The following is a 20,490-nucleotide window of genomic DNA, read 5'->3' on the forward strand; positions in this document are numbered from 1 at the left end:
TCCCCCCAACACACACACTTGCTGCCTCTGATACAGAGACAGCGAGGGGGGAGGAGTGCATGTAGTCAATAAGATTAATCAATAAGCACAGATTTATCAGTTAATTGCGTATTCAACTACATATTGACATGCCTAGCTAAAACGGGCACAAAAAATGAGGATTGCTCAGGAAGTAAAGTGGATACTCCACGAGAGAATGGGGGAGTTTTGGGGTAAATAGTAGCCCTGGAGCTCCTAGTAGTAAAGGAGGAAGGGAGACTCAGGGAACAGAGACACAGGAGGAACATAAGAGCAGCCATATTGGGTCAGACAGTGAGTCGTACCAGAAATACAGATGGAGTGTGCCAAACAGGGCAGTTGGAGCAATCCATCCTGTGTCTTTCCCTCACAGCTGATTTAGGCTGCCCCAAGAAATGGGTTGCATCCTTGATCATTTTGGCTAATATCATTGATGGACCAATCCTCCTTGAACTTACAGAGATTCACAGGTTAACTAAGAGTGCGGAAAAACTACTATTTCTTGTTTGTAATAAACCTGCTAGCTATTCATTTCACTGGGTGACCGCTCACGTTTGTATTGTGAGAAAAGGTAAATGACACTTCTATACATCATAAATGATATGGGAAAAAAAAGTGAATGCACATCTCCTTCATAAGCTTTTCCCTCCTCTTTAGTCATCTCTTTTCTATGTTGAACAGCCCTAATCTTTTTAGGCTCTCCTTGTACAAAAGGAAGGTGGTTTTGGAGAAATAATGAAGAAAGGAAAATGTTTAAAGAGGGAGGATAAGCGGCAGAGGGAGGGGAAAGAGGTATGTAACAGCAAAAAGAAGAGAGTTCAGTGACAGGAAGCATGCTGTCCTGGGACTCGAGAGACACAGAGTCAACCTCTGCTCCACCAGACTTCCTGTGCAACCTGGGTTTAGTCACTTAGAAAATTAAAATCAACCCTGCTACATTGCTTATGAGTGAGAGAAATTCATAACAGTGATATAATTAAGATGACCGTAGTCCCCATGTAGACTAGGGACATTAGACAACAGGTAATTGAATAATCATGTAACCGCACCAAAGTTTAGCGTTTATACAACTATTCAATAGTTCCTAGAGGAGAGGCCTGCAGCCAGTGACTCCAGGCCCCACTCCCACAGAGCTCTCTGCCATCTCATGCTGCTGCCTCTATTAGGGGCAGCACTGTAGGGTGGCAGGCGGTCTGTGAGGGGAGCTGGTTTTTAACCAGCAATCTGCGCAGATCGGCTACTGCCTGCTGCCCCATGCTGCTGCCTCTGATACAGATGTAGCAGTGCGGGGAAGCAGCAGCCCCTGTTCATGGGGGTCCAAGCTTGGACCCTGCCACAGACAGACGTTTTGTGGAATGCCGGAGTAGCCTCTGTCCATGGGGAGCTTGGACTGCCAGCGGACAGGGGCTGCTGCTACAGAGCAGCCTCTGTCTGCAGCGAGCCCAAGCCCGCCATGGACAGAGACTACTTCACAGCAGCCTCCCCACCCTCCATCCCTATCCTGCTGCCTCTAATGGTGTGTGGGGGGGGAGGGCAGGTGGCATACAGAGCCAGTGCTGGGAGGAGCCCCCCAGCACCAGTTCCTGCCCGCCACACCTCCACTGACTTTGTAGGAAAGAGCAAGGGAGGGGGCAGGCAGGTCTATGGAGCCAGCTCCCCAGGCATATCAGCTCCCACCTCCCAATGCACTGCGCTGCTGCCTATCTGAGGTAGCAGTGCAGGGGTCAGGCAGATCCAGTGCTAGGGAGAAGCAGGCTTAAAGCACTGGCTCCCGCCTCCCTCGCCTTTGCTGCCTCTGATACAGAGGCAGCGGGGGGAGGAGGGAGAAATGCATGTAGTCAACAGGATTAACGGATAAGCCCAGGCTTTTTGGTTAATTGTGTAGTCATCTACATGTTGACATCCCTAACATAAGCAGTGCTAGAACAGAATTGTTCCTCTGACCTAGCTACCACCTCTTGGGGAGGTGGATTTATTACAGTGACAAAGAAACCTCCTGTCACTATAGTAAGCGTCTATACTTAAAGTACTATAGCAGCACACTTGCTGCACTACAGCTGTGCTGCTGTAGCATTTTAAGTGTAGATACAGCCTAAGTGTGTCTGTGCTTCCATTCTCCATCTATACAATAGGGCAGTGCTATTATCCCAATTTCACAGGGGTGTCATTAAGATAAATGGAAAGATTGTGAGGTACTGACACTATAATGAGGGAGGTCATATAAGTATTTCAGATAGACTAAAACAAAAGGAGAGAAACAGTTTGCTTATATTTTCTATTAAGGAATAAATTCCCTTGTTATCGGATCCATATAGGCTAGTTGCCTTACAGATATTACAATTCCTCTTGGCATTTTTTGTTTGGTGCTGCTCTTATTATGAACAGTGACACACAATTTGAACTCCTGCCAGAATGTACAAAGCCCTTAAAGTTGTAGTTATTTGGTAGTCCATTTCAGATATTATGTTCATTACCTCATCTTCTATGAGGCATGAGTTCCTCACGTGGTTTTTAGCTGAAGGACCAGTGAGTAATGTTTTTACTTGAACAAGGCATGCTACTGCATCAAAGTCTCTGACTCTCAATACTTCAACAAGCAAGCACTTCAAGCTACAGAAGAAGCAGCCGGTGAAGCCTCTGGAGACAGATTTGGGATAGCCAGAGGAGAAGCCTGCCTTCCTGCATAAGTGTGCTTGCAAAACTACACCCAAAAAGCAGATGGCTGATCTGTGTACCTAGGGCCAAATATTTTCTAGTCTAATGCTAAGCAAGTTTCACCATCAATGAATATGACCCTTGGTCTTCACTTTTAGGCCTATCCATAAAAGTAACAAATACAGGAGTCGTCCTAAAATAAAGTCTTTAGCAACAGGCTGAAATGGAAACTTAAAGATGAAAGTTTTGCAAAGATTCAAGATTCTTGATCCAGAAATGGCTGTGGTGCATTCCAGGTAGATACCATCTGGTTACAGATAACGATGTCTTCCACTTTTCCCTACACAGTACAGGCAGTCCCCGGGTTATATACAAGATAGGGACTGTAGGTTTGTTCTTAAGTTGAATTTGTATGCAAGTCGGAACTGGTACATATTGTAGGGGAAACTCTAGTCAAACATTTCTCCAGAGCTCAGTTTTATTCTCGCACACCTCACTTCCCTCTGTCCTTTATTCTCCCACACCTCACTTCCCTCAGTCAAGCTGAGGTGTCTGCTGAGAAAAGCCGCTCCGCGTCTCCCTGGTCTGCTGGGGGGGGGGAGCTAGCTTCGCGTCTCCCTGGTCTGCTGGGGGGAAGCAGCTAGTGCGGGGTTGCCTCACCCCGTTTGTAAGTAGGGATCCGATGTAAGTCGGATCCATGTAACCCGGGGACTGCCTGTATCCAGGCCTCAACAGGGCCTCTTGAGACTCAGCAAGCCACTACTCCATACTGCTTTTATTGCCTGTCACAGAAATCATATTTAGAGCACTTTGAATGCAAGAGGTCAATCCCTAGAACATCCTAATTTTAGAACTGCAGGCATCTTCCAAATGTTTGGGCTCATTTTAGGACACAAAAGAGGATGAATAGATTTTCTACACCAATTCCTCATAGGAGTGCCAAGCATATCTGGTAACTTTTCTTTCTATATGGTTGCCTTGACCTGATAGTCTAGGCTCCGTATCTCTGAGCAATGTAAGCTGGATCTCTACAGTTATAATTGTTGTTCTGGAAGAGTAATCACAGACACTCCACCTAGGATTTGGGAGAACTGTAACCACGGAAAGGTGCTCTTGGTTAAACCTCTATCTCCCAAATCCTGTGCCTTATTCAATAAGGAGATGGAAGCAACTGTACAGGAGCTTAGGAAAGAAGAGCCAAATCTGAAGTCTCCTAGCCAGTACCCTTGTTTGTTCTTTGATGATATATAATGAATTCCTGAAAATGTCCCCTCACCAACATTTTTCTGAAAAGGAGCATTTTTTGCTGGCTTTTTACTTTTAAAGCATCAGTGACATCAAACCTCACTTCCCCATTTTTAACAGAAGTATCCTTGGAGGACCAGAGAAGCTGGTGCAGAAGCTTTTAGAAGGCCTCAATTCAAAGGGAGGTGGAGGGTTATTTAAACGTCTCACCAAAATGTATTTTAAGATGTTTGACCTAAATAGCAGGTAGCAAAAACAAAGAGTGGTTAACAATTCCCTCCCTATTTAAATTTCTCAGCTTTACTTTCTGGGTATTTGTTGTACCATAATCCCTCTTGTTCTTGGCTACCCCTAGAGTCTAGCAAGAGACACAAGACCTTAATTTGTAAAATAAAAAACAAGTCAAAAGCTATTTTAAAAAGCTTTTGGGCCTTCTTCATAAATCAAAAAAGGGCACAAATGCTTCTCCTTGCCGGGTCACCTCTGAGCACCACTTATTTCATACAATGATTTCTGTAAGACTGCTTAGCACTTAGCAATTCTCCTCTTCCAAATGCTTTAGAGTGGACTCAGACACTCATTTATACATTGTTCACCCCTACGATGCAAGGTTCACCACTGAAAACACAAAGGCCAGTCAAGTGTGTGTGAAAATATAAAGTTGACAAAGTTAAGTTTATTTTTAAAACAAAATCTGCTATTTCATAAAAAACAGTAAGCTTTACCCTATGCAGCCTAGCACATAGATGTTCCAACAGATAACAACATCACCAGTTTGGTTTACCAAAATTGCCACTTTACAAAGAAGCAAGGAAGTTATCTCACTGTCATGAATCATTTGTTCACACCACAGCAACCACATCCTTCCAGCAGAGCCAGAGACTAGATGTCTAAAAAGCAGAATGTCAGTTACTCCTGCTGTCTTTAAAACGGTAGACTTACTACTAAGCAAATCTAGTTTATTTTTTATATTTAAACCTGCAAAACAGAGATCTTACTTTCACAAATGGATCCTAATTACATTCAAAGCACAAGATTTGGCTTTTCAAGAGTTTTCTATTCTACAAATGACCAATTTTTCTTCAGGGGCCAGAGTTTAAGGGGAGAGAGGGGGGAAAGATTGTTATAAAACAACCTAAGTGCTTTTATTTAAAGGAGGGAACACTTCCTTTGGCATCAATATGCGTTCACTGGGAATCTCTTTATATATCCATTGCACGGCCTTTTGGAATGGAGTAAGTAGTTTTAACTGTTTTCACTATTTGACAGTCTGGGGTCAACTCCTGAGTTACTTACTCTGCTTCTAATTCAGGAAAACATTTCTAGTCAAAAAGGCACTTAAACATGTACCTAAGTCCCACTACACTCAAAATGCTTAAGGTCACGTATGTTCTATTACTATGGTGTCCAACCAGTTTTGAAGCAATAGTGGCTACTGCTAGAGCAGACTAGCCACACTCAAGTGGCCAAATAGCCACACTCAACTGGACGAATAGTCACATGTGACTAGTGTGTTGGACACCATTGTTTTATTGTATTTCCTGAGTTAAAAGCCTCATGCACTTGGAATTTAGGATTTGACCATGAATTATTAATTTCTTTAACTTCAATGAAAAACACATTTTCCTAAAATGAGCTACAAACTTCAAATAACTTTGTATATTCCTACCAAATTATAAGCAATAGTCTAAAGGCAAAACTATTCAAGACATATAATCAAAGGCAAGGAACAAACTAAAATCAAGATATATTACAGAAGCCGAAAACAACTAGCCATTAGATAACCATAATTGCATGCTCTAAGATTTTAAACCTTATCACTGAATAATCAGAAGGTAAAATGTACTCTTCTATTGACTGAACTTTGGTGCACATAAGCAGCAGTAACTGGTTTCCACTTTGTATGAAAGATATGACTCATCTCAAAGGGAAACCAAAATACCCACTCATTAAATAAAAAACACACCAACACAAAATTTTCCAACTTGAGTATTAAAGACAGATCACCATAAATTAACCTGATTTTATTTGTACATAATAATTTTAAAAACCTGATATAAACTTTAGGGCAATACATAAGAAACTGAAAAAAAAACCCAGTAGGAAAATAAAGACCACTTGAATATCACAGTTTCTATGTGAATACCAAATCTACAGTCTCCTTATCAGAATCAAAGTGTTATTTGTGGGTCCTTCAATCTTCCAGAATAAAGTAATGTAGGTTCCCAGCTCAAATATTTTCATTACACTTTTAACATTCAAATGCTTTCAAACATCAAAGTGAAACAAGATTATAATCCACATATAGACTAGTTTCCTCAGCCCTGCAAAAACTGAGCTAGAGTAAAACAGTGTGTTTAAATACAAGGATTAGAAAATGTTTTCTTTTTTCAACCAGTACTCCTGCCAGCATTTGAAAGCAACTCTGTTGAATTGCTGAATGAATTAGAGTAGAATATAACCACACACTAGACAGACTGCTAGGCGTGGGGGGAAGAGACGTAAGTCAGGAATGTATTAGTGGACAATTTTAAAAATTGTGTGTGTCAACAACAGATACAATAGGAGATTCAAAAAGAATAATCTGTATAGCAACTGTCAGCAACAAAACCATTTGTAGAGTTTTGAAAATCTGTGGATATCTGCTTTATATCCATGGGTACCCACATCTGCAGATGTGGAGGCCGATATCCATGGCTCATTTTTGCGGATACAGATGTAAATTTTATATCTATGCAGAGCTATAGCCATTAATACCAAGGCTTTTACCTTTGCCATGGCAAAGTCTGTGAGACAGTGACAAACAAACACTACAAATAGAATGTGATGAAAATCTACACTGGAAGAGAGATTACTCTTCTCAGGAAAAAAAACTGCTGTGGAGCTCAGAAATACATACTTTTAGCATGCAACTCATTGTCCTGTTGTCACTAATATACACTGGGAAGCAATGACAGCTTCTAGTTGGTTTTTATATATTTGTAGATGTCTAAACAGTACCCAGTTATATGTGCATAGCATTGAATAAAACCATTATGAAAATAAGAAACAAGGAGTCCCTAAATAAACATGCACCAATTTTCATTCCTCATGACAATTTTCATGCCACTGATCATTTAAAAAAAGGTGTTCTCAACTCATGTATCCTTGAACTTGCCCATCACTGCATCTTCCACTGTAGGTTAAAATAATATTAAAAAGTGGCCCATTGCTACCTGAGTATCAACTTCTCATGTTCAGAAGATTCTCACAGGCACTGAAAATACTAGACAGGAGTCGTTTAAAGTACTGTAGTTGCCACATCTATCTAGGTATAAGGTCTATAAGGCTATTCTTTAAAGGTCCCCCCCGCCCCCACTGAAGAAAACCATGGGAGGCTTGTAAAAAAGTTTCTAACACACCAAGCCCTGATCCGCACTGACTAGGGCAACAGAGTTGAAACACTATTAGCAGGTTTTCAGAAAAGTCTGATTTCTTATGGTGGTAGCTTTCATCCTGGGGAAGTGGAAAATACAAACTGTAACTATGGGCATAGCAGAATTGGGGTGATAAAAATTATGCCCTACAAATAGCGAGCAACAAGGAAGGTTTGAGTGAAACCATAGGAAACCAGACCTGTGCTTTACAGAACAAAATTAATTCTGTAGATAAACAGAGGGTAAGGAACCAAGGGCAGTATGCACTGTGCGATGACCCCCTAGGGAGCTAAGAATGTGGAAGATGTCACCTCTCTAGGTCTGGTCAGTGAACAAGCATGGACTGGAGTTCCCCAGATTAACCATGCTGCCCTCCCGCATGAACTGAGGAAGATGTGTGGAAGATGCAACAACAAGCACTTGGCTGTACATGCAAAGTAACCTGCCCTGTGGGTTTTTCCACAATACAGAAGCAGACAAGACTAGAAGACTCTTTCTGCTCCAATTGACAAGAAAAACCCCAAGGTTCATTTATAATGGAAACCCTGACAGAACCTTAACTATAGCATCCTGACTTCGATGCTATAATCTGATCTGCGTGTGAACTAACTCCCATGTCTCAATGGTATTTGTCTTACTTTAACTCCTGTTACAAAAGGGTTGAGTCATATAGCAGATCTAGCCAAGTAACAAAACTGCAGGGCTTGCTGAAACTCCAAATCAAGGATAAACAGACTCTGTCCTAAAACAGGTTACGAGAACGACACTCCACAGGAACATTGTTAGCCAGACTTCAGATCCTCTGGACAATGGCATTTTCTTCTATGCTGCAGAGAATATTACAGTCCTGCCAAGGCGCTGGGGGAAGAAGGGGGGAGCAAAGCACTGCCCTTCAGTTCATGGTAGCATGTATTATCCAGTGCCCAAGAAACCAGATACCTTAGCAACCTCATGTAGGGACAATGACCCAATCAGATTTCAGTGTCAGAGAAGAGGAACAGTATTTACTCAGCATACAGATTAGTTGCAAAACTAGGTCACTTCTTGCCTTTTTTGAGGGGGAAAAAAGGGCTTCTTTTTTATATCTTTTCGAGTCTTTGCCTGGACTTTAAACCTGACTGGTGTAAGGTGGAAATCCCCAGCTTTCTGAGCTGATAAAAATCACACCTGCATGCATAATGTTAAAACATATTACATTCACTGGACTTTGTATTTCTTAGAATTCAGTGCATTAGCTACTTACCGGTTCTTCTCTAGTTCATTGTGTGTAGATCTAGAAGATAGAAAAAAAAACTGGATTAGCTACCATCATCCTCACAATATAGTAATCCAATTGCTGCAAGCCATAAACATTTCCACCAGTACAATACAGTATATCATTTGTATATATTAAAATATTCATCCATAACTCTTTACTCTCTCTTCCTAGGAGAGACACTTCCTATGCTTGGTCTATATTTAACTGCTGTTATCAGATACACTACTGTAAATTTACATCAGATATTCAAAAATCAGAATGGAGACAATGGTGACATCAGAGGTCTTGGAGTCAAGGACCCTGGGTTCAATTTCTGGCTTTGCCACTGACTCCATGTGAGGTCACAGTTGAGTCATTTAACCTCTCTGAGCCTTTGCCCATCTGTCAAATGGGAATATTGATACAACCTAACCCATAGGGCTATAAGAAGACTTATTCATGTATCTAAAATATTTTGAGATCTTCAGATGGAAGTCGCTCTGTAAAACAATACTTGACAAGTCATCCAAAATCCAACCCTCCAAAGAAGAGGAACAAAAATGATTAACGATCTAGAAAACATGATTTGTTTAGTCTAGAAAAGAGAAACCAAGGCGGCACATGAGAACAGTTTTCACGTACCTAAAGGTTTGTTACAAGGAGGAAGAAGAAAAATTATCCTCTTTAGCCTCTGATGATAGGAGCAATGGGCTTAAATTGAAGTAAGGGAGTTTAAGTTGGACATTTAGAAAAACTTCCTGTCAGGGTGGTTAACCACTGGAATAAGTTGCTTAGGGAAGTTGTGGAATCTCCATCACTGGAGATTTTTAAGAAAATGTTAGACACACAGCTGTCAGGGATGGTCTAGATAGTGCAAGATCTTGCCATGAGTGCAGGGGACTGGACTTAATGACCTCTCGAGATCCTTTCCAGTCCTATGATTCTATGATCCAAAAGGTCACTAACAAGATCTATACTGCTTGCTGCCAGAGCCCACCAGCATTTGGGCATGTGGAGGCAGAATAAAAGAATGCTTCCTCTTCCAGGATTGCAAGCACTACAGGGGATTGAGGCAACGCTCATGGGATTGAAATATGGCTCTCCAGCTCATAGCACCTCTCAACACTAATAGGAGAGCATCTATACCCTAAAAAAAGGCATTTAGCCTCATACTTACATCACTAGAAAAATCTGAAAACATGTGTTCTTGTCTTTATACCTGTCTACTAAACAAGTCATGCTATTGAGACAATTAGTCACTGCAGAAAAATTAAAGCAACTAGAAACAAAACAGAAATACTGTGTTTATGTGATGACAACATTAATAGACAAAGTTAGGCTATGTCTACACAAGAGACCTTACAGAAGCACAGGTGTACTGATGCTGATGCACTGCTGTAACAGCTCTCACATAACTGCTTTATGCTGATTGGAGAGAGGTTTCCCAGTGACATAATTAAACTGTTACCAATGAACGGTGTAGCTAGGCTAGCAGGAGAAGCTCTCCTGCTGATATAGCACTGTGCAAGCTACCACTTACGCCAGAGAAACTTACGTTGCTCGGGGGTTGTTGTTTTTTTTTTTCTAGTCCTATATATTTACATATTAGTGTCCTTTCATCAGCTTTTATAATCTAAAATGTTATTAGCAGCCCAGGTCAGGTAATATTATTTTAAAAAAAATATTATTTTAAAACAAATTTTAATCGAACATATCCCTTTAATACAAGTTCATCTTGATACAGGAGTAAATGAACCAAGAGCTTACTAAAAAGAATCTATTTTCTGTAATTTGGCATCACATTTCTTCCGGAGCTCTGAGAAGATAATCCTCTATCCCCATCTGGAGAATCCTGCAGAGAATTCTCCAGTTAGGAACTGAATGAAGGACCCATTCACAGCTCCAAGGGAAACTCTCTAATAATGAAGCGCTTCCCAAGAAAGAAGAAAAAGTGCTGAACAGGTGTTAGATGTCCAATGAAGATCACAACTAAACCTGTGAACATTTGGGAAATAAAACAACTTTACAGAAACAAACCCCCAAAGATTAAAGCTTAAGTAGCCATGGTTCAGGGCCTATAAATAGATGGACAAAATCTTTACAGCATGTCAGTGGAATGTGTCTGATTTGGTATTGGACACTAGATCACTCAGAATGCATTTCTATTTGGAGATGTAAATTATAGCTTAAGGAGATACACCTGCACCAACCTGACAAGCACTTACGCACTTGCACTGGTGCAGCTATGCTCAAGTGGGCTAACTTGAATGATGCTAGTATGGGTATATCTTCTGGAGCTGGTAATTACACTACCAGCCTTAAACACCGACTCCAGGAGTGATTGGTGGTTGGACCGGCCACCAAGAAAAATTAGCAAGTGCTTAGCACTCACTGGCAGCCAGCTCTCCCCCCAATTCCCAGTGCACCCCAATGGTAGCCCCCATCAATCAACTCCTTCCCCTTTCTCCCAGCACCTCCTGCACATCACAGAACAGCTATTGCACGGCATGCAGGAGGTGTTGGAAGGGAGGGAGTGGAGTGGGAATGGTGCCTATGGCTGAATGGGGATTGAGCACCTCCAGTCAAAATTAGAAGCTGGCATCTCTACTGCCAGCTCAACATACAGACTTTAAAGGCACATTAGACTATGCAGACTCCTGAAGCCAGACAAGTTCCCCAAATAATTGTTTTCATGTCCCATCATGCAAATCCCTAAAAAGGGTCACCCTGAAAGTAAAAGAAAAACAATTTTTTCATTCTCCTGGTTAAATGAGCAACTAATGCTGGATCATGAGTGTATGGTTTTTATTTTAATATACATCTTCTGACAGCTGGCAAACCTAAAATTAAAGATCAAGTTGCAAAATGTGGCCTCCACTTGGCCACGTGTGCCTGTAGATATGCAAGTCACCTGCATATGTACTGTTGGTGCAAGTCTAGGTATCAGCTACCTGTAGTACAGAGGTCTCCAACCTTTTTAACCACAAGACCACTTTTTCAATTTAAGTGCAATGCAAGATCTACCTCTAACCCAAATACCCTTTGCCCCACTTCCTTCCTGCCCCTTCTTTGAGGCATTGCCTCTGCTTCACCCTGCTTAACTCCATCCCTCTTCCTCCCCTATCCTTGCTCACTTGCGCCAGCTCTGGTCTTGAGCCAAGGAGTTTGGAGCGAGGGAGGGGCTTCAGGCTTAGCCCAGGGCGGAGGATTGGGGTCCAGGAGGAGTTTCAGGGTGCAAGCTCTTGGAAGCAGTTTGGATACAAGGGGACTCACATCTCGGGTAGGAGGTGGTTCAGGGCAGGGACAGTCAAAACCCCAAACTAACCCACTTTGCAAGTAGTAATAGAAGTAACAACAACCCCCCACGTAGGTGTTGGGTGGGGGGAAATGAGAGAAAAGGACAGTGTGTGTGTTGGTGAGAATGACAGATACACCCACAGTGTGAGAGTGACAGAGATTTGCATTGACGAGCTCCCTCCATCCCCTTCTCTCTGAGTGTAGATAGGGGACAGAAGTGGGGGGAGGAGGGGCACCCTCCCACACCCTGCAAAACAAGCAGGAGGCTCCCAGGGGGGCAGCTCCAAGGTAGAGGGCAGGAGCAGCATGACAGTGGGTAGAGGGGCAACTGAAGTGCCAGCACTCAACAGCTTCCTGGCTAAACCAGTCAGGATCACCTGTCAGAGGCTCCAAGATCTACTGTTCGATCCCGATCTACTGGTTGGTGACCACTGCTGTAGTACTTGAACTTTTGCCTTGGAGGGGGTCTCTGTGCCAGCCCAATGTAGAACAGACAAGGAGTTGACAGACTCATAATTACAAGGGTTGTAAAATCCCATGTAAGTAGTTAACTGACTAAACGGGAGGAAGGGTGGGGATGGGGTTCACTTCAGTCTGTCTGGAGCATGTTTCCCTCCAGCTTGCTGTAGGCTTTGAGCAGCCACCCCCACCACCGCAGGAAGGGGCTGCTCCAGCCTGGCCAGAGCATACCTTGCCTGCAGCCTGGAGATAGGGGCTGCTCCAGTGTCCCAGGTGTAGAAGCCCCTGAAGACAGAGGCTGCTCCAACTGGGATGCTGGAGTAGCCCCTGCCTGCTGTGAGCCCCCATGGAGCTGGAGCAGCCCCCTCCCTGAGGCAGGAGGGGGAGCTGCTCCAGACCCCACCCACTAAGGCTAACTGGTAAAATGTTTATTCATATCTTTAATAATTACACATGCCTGACAATTACATGGCTATAGTGGCCCTAGCAGCTTCTGTAACTGACAAAGAGCTGAAGTCTGCAATTACTTCATAGGATAGAGCAGCTGCTCTATGGCCCTATGTTCTGGCTCTAAGATACACGGTTTTCACATCCTTTGAATACCCTGGACTTCACCCCCATAAACTCTGATTTCTTGTTGGTTGTGTGAATGAAGTGAAATGCATATGTTACTAAAGCAAGTGACGATTTAAACTAGCCAATCCCAGTTGCTCATGCAACTGGACAGTAAATTCTATCATTTACACATCAAACGACAATGCTCATTTACTATTTGCAAAAAAATGGAACCTCCCAGACACTAGGTCAAGGCCCCTTTAAAATCTGACCTCAAATTCTTTGGAACGTGTTAACAGTTTTATTTACTGTATGTTCCTGCAGGAGACTTTGCACTCTTCCTGGCTATTCCATTAACAGTTATAAAGCCAAAGATATGCAATGAACTGAATTCCTATATTATATTGAAGCAATTATCAAAGCCAGCACAGAAAGAACAAAGTTTGGCTCACTGCTGTGAACAAAATTAAAACAGCAGGTTCCTCCTACTCTTCTCACACAGGAGACTCTTTATTACCTATCTTCTTTCCAATGAACAACACCATTCTGAGGGGGTCACAGTCTTTTCATCAAGTCAGGAAATTTATGCTGTGACTTTTAACCATATCGCCTGCAAAAACTTTCCCAGCACAGCTGAATTTGAACAAAAGAAGCTCAGCAAATGTAAAATGGACCCTGCCAAGTTGTTACCTGTGCTATTAGCAGCAGCTACATTTAAGCAAACTACAGACTTTTGAAAAAAGTGTTTGATTTCCTTGTAATCATTTAGACTCGCCTACATTTTTACATTTTATTCAGCCTGGACAATGAAAATAGAAGAGGCAGTTTCTCTTCTGCGTATAGTCAGTTTCACTTTCTGCATCTCTTGCACTGCATGGTTTTTTTTTACCTTTCGGCTACAAATATTACAATGGATATATCTGGATTTAAATAAGATACCGTTGTCACTTAAATGAAAATCAATAAAAATAAAATGTATGACCATGTCTGTTAATATTACAGTTCATATTTTTTAATATTATATTTTATACACTTTAAAATAATTTAAAAAAAATCAACCACAAAATAGCAGATATGAACTGACTACTGAGTTTTCACCAAAAAACACATCTCACACACAGATACCACATACAACCTTCATTTATATTCTGATTAAGAGAAACCAGAATCTGGATATACAACCAGGTTATCAATTGCTTTTTCTTTGACTATTCAACATTCAGAATTATAGAACAGCATCAACTTTCTGATCAAACAACATTGGCAGAAGAGAAACCATCCACTTGAAAATCTGAACATTTTGTCAATGACTGCAAGTAATCCTTAAATCACACCAATGAGAGCGAACATATTTCTCTTGAAATTTGTTTCTTTGTTTTTCTTTATACATTTGACAGTGCTTTGTATAAAATTTCACAGTAGCTGATGGTCTGTTGTACTCTGTGCCTCTTGCATTAGGACACCACTCATGCACATACATGCTGCAACCCAGGCTATATCAGACAGTGTTTACCAGTAGCAGCAAAACTGAAACTGAAGAAGCAGGTTCACAGAGAGAAAAGGGAGGGTACGAGCATGTTTACTATTGTTTTTCTCGGCCCCCTGTCCTATAGACTCTACTCAAAAAGACCTTTGTAAGCATCAGCAGCTGAGGAGGGAAAATCCATTAAAATTTTAAAATGCAGGATATCCTATTTAAAGAGGACTCTATCAGAAAGGTGATGTGTTTTATACATTAGGCGTTTATTTAAAGAAACAAATTGGCAGTGTTCCCTAAATCTAATGAAGTGTCACATAAGTGAAAGGACTATTGTGAAAGCCGGGGCTACAAATTTACTGTATTTATGAGCTCAACTCTAAAAAGTATGTGAAAGTTCACAGAATGTCAAAATAACCTATAACAATAAACATTAATGGCAAAAGGTACAAAAGGGAGACAGAATAACCGAATTAGTCTAAACAGTAAGACCACGTCGATATGATTCAAGGACTGTTATTTGCTTGTTTAAAAATAGGAGTCATGGAGCCGGAAGTTAATAAGCATACATTGGTATGCCAGGTATTAGGCCTAATTGGTGGACAAAATACTAGGGCTATTCCATCCATCACACTCTTTTTGGGTATGTAAAAGAAAAAAATTGTGGGGAAACAATGAAAGAACAAAATGAAAAAAGACTGAAAAGACATAAGCTACTGGAGGGAGCTTTACCTTCATGGCTGCTACCTCTACCATATCCTGGCACTACAGACCTTCATCTTCCAAGTTCTGAATGAACAGAAAAACGGCCATACTGGGTCAGATCAAAGGTCCATCTCGCCCAGTATCCTGTCTGCTGGCAGTGGCCAAAGCCAGATGCCCCAGAGGGAGTGAACACAACAGGTAATCATCACATGACCCCTAGGGTTGCCAGATGGTTTCAACAGAAATACCAGACACACTTGACATTACATCACAATCTACATTACATCTTATTTATAAAACTAGCCAACTGGCCCATCATAAGACGGGATTTTCAGGTCTCTCCTCCATGTTGGTTTTCTCTCCTGAGTCTCCAGTCTCTCGCTCCGTCTCTCTCGCTCCTCCTACTACCTCCCTCCGCCTCTCTCTCTCAGCTCTCCTACACCTCTTGCCTCTCTCCCTGTCTCTCTCTTTCTCTTCTCCTCCCACTCCTGCCTCTCACTCGGGGGACTGCGGAGTCCAAACGGTCACTTGCACCACTTGCTCCCATGCGGTGCCCTGGCTGAGCGGTGCAGAAGTCAGCCGAGCGCCATGGCAGGGGGCGAAGAGGGGCAGTGACGTTCACGGCCAGGGGGCAGGGCCTGGAGCCGCGGTCACGCCGCACGTGACCGCCCCGCCCCCTTTCGCCTCCCGCCGTGGCACTAGGCTGACTTCTGCGCCGCTCAGCCGGACTGCCACAGGGCAGCAAGCAGCCGTTTGGGCTTCCCCTTGGCAGCCTGGCTGAGCGGCGCAAAAGTCAGCCGAGTGCCACAGCAGGAGGTGAAGGGGGCGAGGCGATGACATACATGGCCAGGCCCCACCCCCGGGCATGTACGTCACTACCCCGCCCCCTTTCCCCTTCCGCCGTGGCACTCGGCTGACTTATGCGCCGCTCAGCTGGGCCACCACGGGGGAGCAAGCGGCGCAAGCAGCCGTTCGGGCCCCGCACTTCCAATGCAGCACGGGCTGCCCAGAGGAAACAGCCAACATTTCAGGCAACAGCACCCCGCAGAGGGAACAGCCAGCATTTCAGCGTTACAGACTCTCAGACACTGGGCTACTATATGATACTGGACATTTATATTTTCTCAATTTGTTTCCCGAACAGAAAGCTCAAATACTGGACTGTCCGGTTCAAAACTAGACACCTGGCAACTCTAATGACCCCTCTCCTGTCATCCATTCCCAGAGAAACAGAGGCTACAGACACCATTCCTACCCATCCTGGCTAATAGCCATTGATGGACCTAGCCTCCATGAATTTATCTAGCGCTTTTTTGAACCCTGTTAAAGTCCTAGCCTTCACAACCATCCTCTGGCAAGGAGTTCCACAGGTTGCCAGATAAAACATGAAGAAAGACTGAAGAAAAAAATGCAATGGGCTAGAGAGAGTGGTCCCAATGGGCTAGAGAGAATGGCTCAGATGACATAGCTGCCTCTACTGGCTTCAGTTGAATCCCAACAGCCACCTGGAATTACAGATATTACCATCTTTAATGCTGTCTAAGTGTGGCCAAAACCACACTATTGAACATTACACCGATTGCTTCAGGGGGAAAAAAAACAAACAAAAAAAACCTAACTGAACTCTTTAAACATCATATCTATGACAATCTCTCCACTGCCAAGAGGACAGCTATATAATCCCTGAAATCTAAACCCATCAGATAGTGATCAAATCAGGACATAAAGGGGGAGCCATAATAGTCCTCATTCATTGTAAGTACATTAATGAGGCCAACCCAGAACTCTCTGACAACACCTAATATAAAGGACTCAAAGACCTCCCCACCACACAATTCACCCAGGAATTTAAGGATATTAAATCCTTCCACAAACAACTCCAAGATAAATGCTACAAACTCATCCCCTAGGAATCCACCCCGGGGACCTTTTACATGTTTCCCAGAATACAGACAAGGGAATCCAGGCAGAACCTTCATATCTGGTCACAGCACTCTTACCGAAGGAATACAGGGACTCATAGAAACTATCCTTAAGCCACTTAACGCACAAAGGGCCGGCTTCCTCCAAGATACAAGTGACTTCTTTAATAAATTCTGCAACACTAAGAACCTCCCTCAGACCTAACCTTGCCACCATGGATGTTATCTCCTTATACACCAACATTACTCACACTGATATCAGAGCTGCCTGATCCAAATATTTACAAGACAGCAGACAACCTTCAAATATCCACCTCAAATATAACCAAACTAATCCATTTCATCCATATTAGGGATGTAAAATCCTGCTTAAAATGTTAATCAAACTATATGTTTAACTGGTTAACCGGCTCACCACATCATGCCCAACTGTGGGTGGGGAGCCATCAAAACAGCTGCCCACCTAAAGTGTGGAAGGTTTGGACCAAGCCTGTCACCATGTCGCAGGGCGGGGGTCGGTTAACCAGTTATTCTGGTAAACATACCAGTACAGAGAATGCTTACCGAGCAACCATTTAACCCTTTACATTCCTAATCCTTATCTATAACAATTCTACATTCAACAATACCACTTTGTACAAACCATAGGAAAAGCCATGGGTACTAGGATGGCTTCCCAATATGCCAACCTCTTCATGTAAACAGTATTGTTGCAAGCACGTCAGTCTCAGGACACTGGAAAAGTACAGAGTGTCACAATTAAATACTGATATTATAATTTCTCTTTTCCCCTAAAGAACAGTTATTTTCATCTTTGATACTATCTACAACAGAGTCAAACAAAAGCATTCTATTTCCTAACTTAAACTGTCTACAGCTAAAGGAAAAACACACTATTGGTAAAATAAAATATTTATTTCACACTTTATATTTCAAATTCTTTAACTGTTTTTCTTTCTTTTCTAGGTCTTTAATTAAAAGCTAAAAGGCTTTTAATAGTACTAAGCAGTCTGAGGACTCTGAATACCATACTCTAGACCTTGTTTAATGAAGTTTAATGTTAGACAGTGACTGCTAATGTTAATACGTTAATACCTTTGCCCTATATATTCCATCTAAATTAATACAATATGATATTGTAGAAACAACTCCACAAGAGAGAGATCAGGAGTAATCATTAAAAGCTTAGCGCACAAGATGTACAGGAAACCATATGACAGAAATAATGGAGCAGTTAGCCAGTTCCCCAAAATATTTGCATTTAATATGAAACAAGAAATGGAGACTGAAGAAAGAGTTTCCCAGTGATTTCATCATAAAAGATGCCTACTGTTGCATGCAAAAAATAAAGCATTGTGTCTGTATCGAAAACATGCAAAACTAGGACTATAATAATCCACTACATTTTAATACACCATAAGGTACTACACTCCTCTAAACAATGTTGTTGTCCCAGACCTTTTCTAATAATGTGTTATTGAAATATTAAGCTACACGTAATTCTTCTAAGGCCATGTCTTCACTTCCCTGAAGACCAATGTTGCTATCGTCAATCTTCTGGAGTTTGATTTAGCGAGTCTATTAAAGACCTGCTAAATTGAAGGCTGAGGGTGTCCTTGTTCACTCTGGAACACTTACCCCTTGCGAGGAATAAAGGAAGTCGACAGTTGCTCCTGTTGACCTCCCACTAAGTTTGAATGAAAGTACATCAACTCCAGCTATGTAATTAACATAGCTGGAGTTGCATTTCTTTATTTGAACTTCAGCACTAATATACACGTGGCCTAAGAGTGAGACACAGTAAATAATACGTCTGTTTAGGCCCAATTGTTTTATTTAAATAAAATGTTTTTCCATGGCGCATGAAATCAACCTTGAAAACTAAATGCCCATAATCAATGCCCAGTTTCTATTCTCTTCAAATCAGCAGTCTTGTGAATGGTTAACACAGAGAAACAAGGTGGGTGAGATAATATCTTTTATTGGGCCAACTTCTATTCATTAAAGCAACACGTTTCAACACCCATAGATGTACAGCAAGAAACGCTTGACAGTATAACCACTTCATTGTTTTCCTGGGAATTTATTATAAATCATGGGGATTTCTTTATACAGGTTGTATCCCCATTTGAGCAGTACCACATCCCAATTAGGAGCCAAGTTTAAAAACCAGCTCCCCTGGCAGACTGGCTGCCTATCGCCCTGTGCTGCTGCCTCTGATACAGGGGAGAGACTGAACTCTTGGACCTAGCATAAGCTGGAACTGAACCAGGCTGCCTGGCCCCTAATACACTTTAAATGCAGAGCCACAACGGGGGTAGGTCCTGGACCCAGCGCGAGGCTGGGCTACTGGCCAGCCTGCTAAAAAATTTACTGGCAGGTATGAGTGGGGGCGGAAATGTGTGTCATCTGTAGCATTAACCAATAAGTGTTGGCTTATCGGTTAATCAACTATACTAGTACATATCTAACCCCAACCTCTCAAAAGAGCAGAAGTTACAGTAATAGCTACAATCCTTGGAATAGAATAGTTTCAACAAAACACATGAATGCAAAACTCTAGTCCTTCTGGGCAAAAAGTCACACCTAACACACAAACTGAGGAATTGAGTTGTATGCAGTGGTTAGGGTAGAGAAGATTAAATTTATTCACAGATGCAATCCACAGGCAGGCTCTGGGCCTGAGATCCAGACTATCAGATGGAATAGCAGATGCTGGCTCTTGTATGGGGAAACTGAGGACTCTGAATCTGCAGCAGTGGATCTTCAAGCAAGACCACTCTGCTCTGGCAAGGAGACTCCCTTCACAGCTTACCAGGAGCGTAAAGGCTCGCCATGCCACCACTCTACCCTACACCCCACAAACAGTTCTGCCATGAAGTTTATTTAGGTCATGCAGCTAGCTTTCAGCTGGGCCTTCATAGTTGGGGGAATTTAATCCTCATGGAGAAACAGTGAAAATAAAGTATATAGCTTGGCTTCGGAAAATTGGTGTTACCATTTGTCATTCCACAGAGATTTCAACAACTTCCACCCTACCATCAACCTTGGCCTGGGCCAGTCCATACCAGAGATCCACTTCCTTGACACTACAGTACAATCACATGATGGCCACATTTCCACCACCTTATCCAAAAAACCTATCGACCATTACACTTACCTACATGTCTCTAGCTTCCATCCAAGGCACATTTCCCAATCAATTGTCTACAGCCAGGCCCTAAATCACAACCGGATTTCCAGTGCATTATTAACAATCTACAACCTATCCTGGAAAATGACCCCTCACTGTCATGGAGAGGGATAACTCAGTGGTTTGAGCATTGGCTGCTAAACCCAGCAGGTTATGAGTTCAATCCTTGAGGGGGCCATTTAGGGAGCTGGGGCAAATCTGTCAGGAATGGTACGTGGTCCTACTGTGAGGGCAGGGGACTGGACTCAATGACCTCTCAAGGTCCTTTCCAACTCTACAAGATAGGTATATCTCCATATATTTAGGCCTTG

The 20,490-nt window shown here is 42.5% G+C and overlaps 1 protein-coding gene across 9 annotated transcripts in view; it reads right to left on the bottom strand.

Moving 5' to 3' along the window:
- The window catches only part of MXI1 (MAX interactor 1, dimerization protein), a 158,194-nt gene that overhangs the window by 43,386 nt on the left and 94,318 nt on the right, over positions 1–20,490 (bottom strand). For all 9 annotated transcript variants that reach the window (XM_089780217.1, XM_089780219.1, XM_089780218.1 and 6 more), the window contains one exon: positions 8,578–8,607. In XM_089780217.1, coding sequence (XP_089636343.1) covers positions 8,578–8,607 — 30 coding nt within the window. The remainder of the gene's footprint in view (positions 1–8,577; positions 8,608–20,490) is intronic.

Source organism: Pelodiscus sinensis, chromosome 8 (genome assembly GCF_052426305.1).
Source record: "Pelodiscus sinensis isolate ZL-2025 chromosome 8, ASM5242630v1, whole genome shotgun sequence".
Taxonomy (NCBI): Eukaryota; Metazoa; Chordata; order Testudines; family Trionychidae; genus Pelodiscus; species Pelodiscus sinensis.